The sequence below is a fragment of the Morone saxatilis genome, unplaced genomic scaffold (assembly GCF_004916995.1).
Source record: "Morone saxatilis isolate NCDOM2014 unplaced genomic scaffold, NCSU_SB_2.0 Contig15, whole genome shotgun sequence".
Taxonomy (NCBI): Eukaryota; Metazoa; Chordata; class Actinopteri; family Moronidae; genus Morone; species Morone saxatilis.
Genome location: NW_023339707.1, coordinates 1,518,836 through 1,526,037, shown reverse-complemented (window position 1 = coordinate 1,526,037; position 7,202 = coordinate 1,518,836). Strand labels below are relative to the sequence as shown.

The 7,202-nt window shown below is 39.5% G+C and overlaps 1 protein-coding gene across 1 annotated transcript in view; it reads right to left on the bottom strand.

Moving 5' to 3' along the window:
• The window catches only part of LOC118324909 (protein kinase C zeta type-like), a 132,533-nt gene extending 128,022 nt beyond the window's left edge, over positions 1–4,511 (bottom strand). The window contains exon 1 of the mRNA XM_035657416.1: positions 4,224–4,511. Within this exon, the coding sequence (XP_035513309.1) occupies positions 4,224–4,300 (77 nt within the window). The 5' untranslated portion in view covers positions 4,301–4,511. The remainder of the gene's footprint in view (positions 1–4,223) is intronic.
• Between the last annotated feature and the right edge of the window lie 2,691 nt (positions 4,512–7,202).

Here is a 7,202-nt window from a genome sequence, read left to right as displayed (position 1 = left end):
ACAACAATTCCCATGATCCCACGCTACTTCATGACATCATCAAACTTCGTCTTTTGTTATTGTTTCGATGTGAGAGAGCCCCTGATTGCTATCATATATGTTCTAGCTCAAGTTAATCCCTTTGTAAAACATTAACAATCAGAGAATGACATTCATAGAACTTTCTTTTATTATCTAGTTTGACAGTCAGTCAAATTGCTGACATTTAGCCCACTCTGGAGTGAGCTTGGTTAGGGCCAGAGTAAGAATATCAGGGTAAAGCAATCAGAGTCAGAGTAGAGCGGGTCATGACTTCAACATCCTTAGAAAAAAATGGCCAACTGTTTTGGGGCTAAAGAATTGGAGATGATATAGTCCATAGATCCAGCCTCTTAGGCAGTATTGGAGGCATTTCCAATACTGGTATTGGTAGATCAGGTTTAGTTTACTCTGATGTGATCAATATGATGTCTATATGAGTATGATCCATTATATTGTAGATTTACTTTTAAATATCATCAACAGTTAATTATTATATTATTGTGCTTATTAAACTTACACTGCCATAACCTTAATATAATTAAACATGATGTGTTAAGAGGGTTTCCTCTCTGTCTTCTTTGTAGACATACTAATAAGAATCCTATCTACTCCGTTGAAAAAAAACCTGTTAAAGCCAAATGCACTGGAAAAACCTCTCAAGACTCTGTGCAACTCTATGGCTGACCCTTGCACTATTTGCTGAGTGCATACTCCAGAGCGCTCTGCACACTAAGGGATTGGTCATGTACAAGAGCATAAACCTACCTCAACATGTTGATCTTTGATCCCTCTAATCAAAACCTTTCTGCCACCTTGAGCTCAAATATTGCGTTTGGTAACACACACTGTCACTGGGGTTCCACCTACAACTGACAACCCAATCCTGTTCTCACTTTTAACGAAACGCCATCAAAGTAAATGGAGGGAATTAAGTAATTAAGAAATCTATGTGCATGAAATAAACCCACAAGGTCTGAGAGTAAACAGCTCTGTTAAAGGCCTAAACAGCTCTAACCATATCTTAGATATGGTGATGGATGATTGTGGGGCAGCCTCCCGGGCTCAGCAATAAGGATTGCCCACTTGCCAATCGGGCAAGTAAAATGCCACTTTGGGCCAGTGAATCTAACAACTCACTTGCCTGATTGGCAAATGGTGAAAAGAATGAAAGTGATGATGGAAGTAGCTAAGGAGTGAGCCTTCTCACTTCCCTCTCATCTCTGTTAGGAGGTGCTCAAGTGCTGCAGCGATCAGGCACTCGTGAAGATGCCCATGTATACACACAGAGTTGAGAAGTACTTTTGATCCAATTCAATTCAGTGAACTGCTACCTGAGAAGCAGCAGTTCTTCATTCACAGCAACATGCCAACATATATCCTGACCATTCATCTATCTACACTTCCTGTTAATCAACCTGAATAAAACTAAAGATCAGACAAGAAATCAGATAAACTAAAGAACATTCACTTTAAAACTCTTTCTCTTAGTCATCTGAAAACCCTTCACTCCCCTGAGTAGAAAACAACTCATCACACTGTTACTTTGAGCTATGTAGTCCTTTAAGCATGCTAACTGGATTAATAAGCTACTGGACAAGGTGGCTTTTCATTCTCAGGCTTCTATATTTTAGTCTGTTGAACCTTTTCTGATCTTTTAATCATGAGATGCCAGTGTATGCCAGGCCCAGTATACTGTGCACCCCGTTACTGTTAATCCAGTACAACATCAAAAAAACACCAAAAACACAATGATTCTTATTATCGGGTGATTAAACACTAATGAAAACATACCTATGAATATTATGTTCTATTAATGACAATATATCCCCCTAAATGTTACACACTGGACCTTGTGCTACATAATTTAAAGTACATAAGCTACTTTTAATGATAAAAAGTATTAGTAATGGCTATTCTGGCCCACCCCTAGTACCCACCGGGGTTGTACCCACACAGTGCAAACAGTCCAGTCTGTCTGACAATAGAGTCTCCTAAATGTTACACACTGGACCTTTAACTCCCGGTTCCTGGGCCCATCCCTAAATAAAATGATTTCTTATTCATTGCGTTTCAGACAGTGACTTGCGATGTGTTCGCCTTGCATGTTGATATTGCCATGACAATAAAAATACAATTTACCAGTTTACCCTAATAATTATCTGCCACAAGAAAATCCTTTCAGTCAGGCTCTAGTTGATACTTGATCAAATGAGCTGTACTTTAGCGTGCTGTTAACCAATCAGTTGCCATGCTAACATTTAGAATAATGCAAAGCTATCATGCTTACTGTAGCAAGGTTAGAGTAGCAGACTTTAGCATGCTAGAATTAAATTTTAGGTTTATCATTTCATAAATACAAAAATACAGTAAGGTTGAAATGAACTATTGTTACTTGGCTAGCTTGGCTCCTCTTAATAACACGTGAGCTCTCCTGAAAACATGATCTGTGAAATTTTGGGGGGTCTCTAAAATATTGACAATATGCTATTTTTGCCATGTATTTCTATTTATCTGTATCTTCATCATGATGGATCATGCATAAAATTAGGCTATTATTGATGTATAATTCGTGCCATCACCATCGAAGTGTGCCGCCGCAATATCATAAACTTCATTCACATTTTTTAAAAATGAAGACTCACTTTGGTTTTGGCAGTCGTGGTGTGGATGTGTGTGTGATTGTCATATTTAATTACATTCATAATTCTAGGTTTCAGGTCAACATCCAACCAAACAATTACCACAAAACTGAAGGAGCTCGAGAACACACCACGGGACGACACCCACAAGGATAAAGAGCCACTGATGTTAATAGCATATTATACAATAAAAGAGGAGAGAACTGGGCTGGTTGTCAAAGTCATTAGCTCTGGCTCTCTAGAGGATGCTGTTTAAAATGTTGGTACTTAAATATTCAGTACCCCTCTCTCCCTAACCCCACCTGGTCGAGACAGATGACCACCGACACACAGTTTTTGGTTTTTGCCTCTAAAAGTGAAGTTCTTCCTTGTCACTGTCACCAAGTGCTTGCTCATGGTGGGAATTGTTGGGTCTCTGTACATCACTTAATAAGTAGTACAGTCTGTACCTGCTGTATTTGTAAAAGTGTCCTGAGTTACTTTTTATTATGATATTATGATTAGGTGTTATACAAATAAATTGAGTTGAAAAAAATCTCTGTGTCGGCCGATATTGGCCTTGATGTCAGGCATCGGCCTATCAGCAAATAAGATGGCATTGTCTGATATCAGTGGCCGATGTTTATCTGTTGAGTTGTATCAATTTAGTGCTGGCTAAATGTTGTGTTGGTAATTTCCAACTTGGATACTGAAGAAATAATCACCTCAGCTTTCCAGCACTTGCATTAACTGCATGCAAATGCCACAGCACAGACAGTGAACAGCTGTTCAGCTCTGAGTCTCACATCTTGGATGAGAAGACACACAGACTGAGCTCCAACAGGACAGAGGTGCTTGTCTTTCTAGATTTATTTGTTGCCATTGCACTGAAGCGCAAAAAAAGTGATATCTGCCCAATTGCTATTTTCAACATCTGCATCAGTCCATTCCTGCTATTATTGGTTCAGTGTATTGTTCTTTCTATTGTTGCATAAGGATAAATAATGACTTTTCTTGTGTGTGTTGTCTTGATGCAGGAGATGTTAGGTTGTTGCATTTCGATGAAATTAAACTTTCATTGTTTTTTAAACTGTTTTCATTCATTTTTAAGATTTCCTCCATTTGAATTCCCTTAAAATAACATTTTAGCACGAGACAACTAACCCCACAATGGGGATGACGTATTTGATTTTCTTTTCATCACAATGAGTTTATGATCTCTCCATTCCTACCTGACCCTTCAGGCTACCCTTACACATTACAAAAGGGAATCAATGGAAGGAAAAAGTGTGACAACCGACCCCGCTCTCCCCTAAAAATGATATCAATTATTTAATATTCTTCAGTGACTGTTATTGTCATTATTTGGATTATTCCTGGTTGAGTTTTACATTGGTCGGGTCTACAGGAGTGCAGTGTCACTGTGACCTAGCTGATCTCAAGAGCCCTGCTGAAACTGTAACAGGACGACCCCTACACACTGACCCGTAACACCGCCACATATCATTCCACAGGTGTGTCCCCTTTTCATCACAGCCAGCCGGCTAACGACCGCCTGCTCGTTGCCTCGGGACAGCTACTTACCCGCTGTAGTGCGCTTTAATTTTCACCAACTCCGAGTCCAAGTCCATTACGGTTCCGTTTGACGCTAGCATATGCATTGTACAGTTTGGTGGACCTCCCAACTAGCAGCTCAACGTTAAGTGGACGGGCCCAAACTAGGCGTACTTCCCGCTCCCGTCGGAAGATAAAGGTTTACATAACACGGACACGAGTAACGTTTGGTCCGACACTTTTAAACAAAACTTGTCGAGCTACTTTGAAGTTTCTTTCGTTTAGTCGACATTAGAGCCTTCTCTGGCGGAGGAGTTGTCAAAGTGGCCCGACTAACATGATCATTTCCGGCTTTCCGTGTTAAAATAAAACATACTGACAAAAGTATGCTGGAATGGGATTCAGGATTAGGGTCACGCTTTTATTTTGAACCTGAAAGCTCGTGACTTCCTGATCGCTTCCTGGCTAACTTGACACAGTTTCTTATGGCTCACTATGGTTACCGCAATCCAAATTCACCTGTCCCATTATTCCTAACGGGGCGTGTTGAGCCTATAATATTAATGTGAGGAATTATAGACAGTAAGGTCGTCGAGGTAGAGTTTATAACGAACTTACTGACTGTTGCATAATGGCGTTTTTCTTCTACAGTATCTTCACACAGGTGGTGTGTCTACTCACTAATAAATACTTAATAACCTTCACGGTATATTTTATCTCTCCTGTCCTTATATATTCCAGTATAGGAGAAGGTCTGTTTTTCCTGAAATAATTAGTATGTAAACATAATTTAGTATAACTGTTTTTGAACACTGTGTTTAACATTTCATAAAAGCATTCATGGAAAACAAGTCATGTGAGCTGGAGAGGTGTATCACAAGCAGACCCGTGAAGGAGAACTCCAACAGGCTCACACAATGAACATATTTCATGGATACAAGGTGGATAACGCCTCTACTACTATGATGCGGTTGTCAGGCGCCCCCTGCTGGTTGATTAATTAACAACTTCAAGGAAACATTAATGACTCATTGTCAATATAATGATACTTTTAATGCCACATAGACAATCATAGTATAACAACATATATAAACATTGTCCCTCTGCGTTCAACCCATCCTGTGCTAGGAGCAGAGTACAGCACCTGGAGACCAACTCCAGATCTTAGCATGTGCCTTGGTCAATGCCATTTGACCATTCATTTACCATTTCAGACAGCTATTGTCTTGGTAAAGGATAAAAGACTGTAGTTTATTCAGTTATTAGAATCATCATATTTCAGAGGCCTCTGACCCCTCTATGTCCCACTCTGTGTACCAACCAGTGCTTCTATAAAGGAACACATAGAACCCCAGGCTGATGTGTGTCAGTTAGAGAGAAGTTATAAAATGGAATTAGGAACATGAATGATGTCAAATAATAACATTCTTCAACAAGACAGGGCTTCAATAACTGGATATGGTCAGATATAAGAATGGTGTTAATCCTGATGCATCGATACATATGTAATATGTATATGTAGCAACCTTACTGTTGTAGCTGCTCGAGGTGGTGTTAGTTTGAGATTAGTTAGGGATTATGAGATAATTAATGGGGTTCTCTAATCATAAATATAGTAGATAGATTTGTGGTGGGTATGTATGCGTTTGCTCTGGCTCGCCACCATTTTGCAAAATATGGCAGAAGATGAAAGAGATTTTGAGGAGATTCCTAGAAACCCAATGGTGGAAATAAAACAATTTATGGATTTCTGAAGCACCTTTAGAGTTGAAATATCTTCATTTGGGTGCTTTTCCAAGCAAAAATGTATATATGTGATCGTATGTGCCTTTACAGGTGGCATAAATATATGCTGATTTTAATCACATCAAAATGAAGATATCATGACTCAAAAGGTGTCATTCTAAATAAATACATTTGTTTAAGATGTGGCCATACAATAATTTCATTATGTTAACACGTTATTTTTTCTCAATATTCATTCATGTGTTACATTTGACAGTATTTGACACCAAACAGTGGTGGTCAGGCATTTTTATGGGCCACTCCAGTGTCACAGTGCTTATGAGGCTTTACTCAATTTACAGTACTGCACTAAAAATGCTTTTTGGCATGAATTGGATGATTAATTCAAGTATGATACATTGATACATGTACATTGCTCAGGTTGGATATTTGGTCTTTGCCCAATACATTTTGGATGTAAAAACAACGCAGGATCCATTGGGATGGCACATTTCAGGATTTTTTTCAATCTCCACTTTTATGTGTTGCCAGATCCCTGCAGGACAGTGCATAAGATATGTGAATAATCCACAGTCATTGCACATTTCCTCCAACACCGACTGAGAACCTTCATCAAATATATCAGACAGAAAAGCTATGAAACACACACACACATATATATAAATATATTCTGCAATTTATTTGGTGTTTTATGATAGTTAGTGATATAATGATGTTTACATTATACATTGACTATATATATTATACATACACACATTAAAGATAATAAAAATATGACTGTATAAAACTATTACAGGAAATGAGTGTCTCTCATTTACATACAGTATGCAGGTTTTTTTCCTATGTGGGAGGGAACCCACCGGACACGGGGAGAACATGCATTCTCCACAGTCAGACCTTCTGACTGAGAGGCCACACTGCTGCCCAGTGTGCCACCGTGCTGTCCTCACATGTTACTGCCTGCTTTCTAATCACCAAATGATGGTGTCCTCTCAGCAGCAGACCAGAAACGTGGTCTCTGGATGAGAGAGGCAAGTGAAAGCTGCAGAAGCTGCATGTGAGAACCGTCCCTCCTGGTCTGTAGTTCTCATTCCCAACTCGTATTGACGCTTTGTCTCTTTCCTTTTGGCGTCCCGGGCTTTCTATTGACTCTAATGTAAACTACAATACGGCTGTGGATCAGAGGCGGGTCGTCCCCCAGTCGGAAGGTTGTTGGTTCGATCCCCGGCTCCTCCTGCCACATGTCGAAGTATCCTTGAGTAT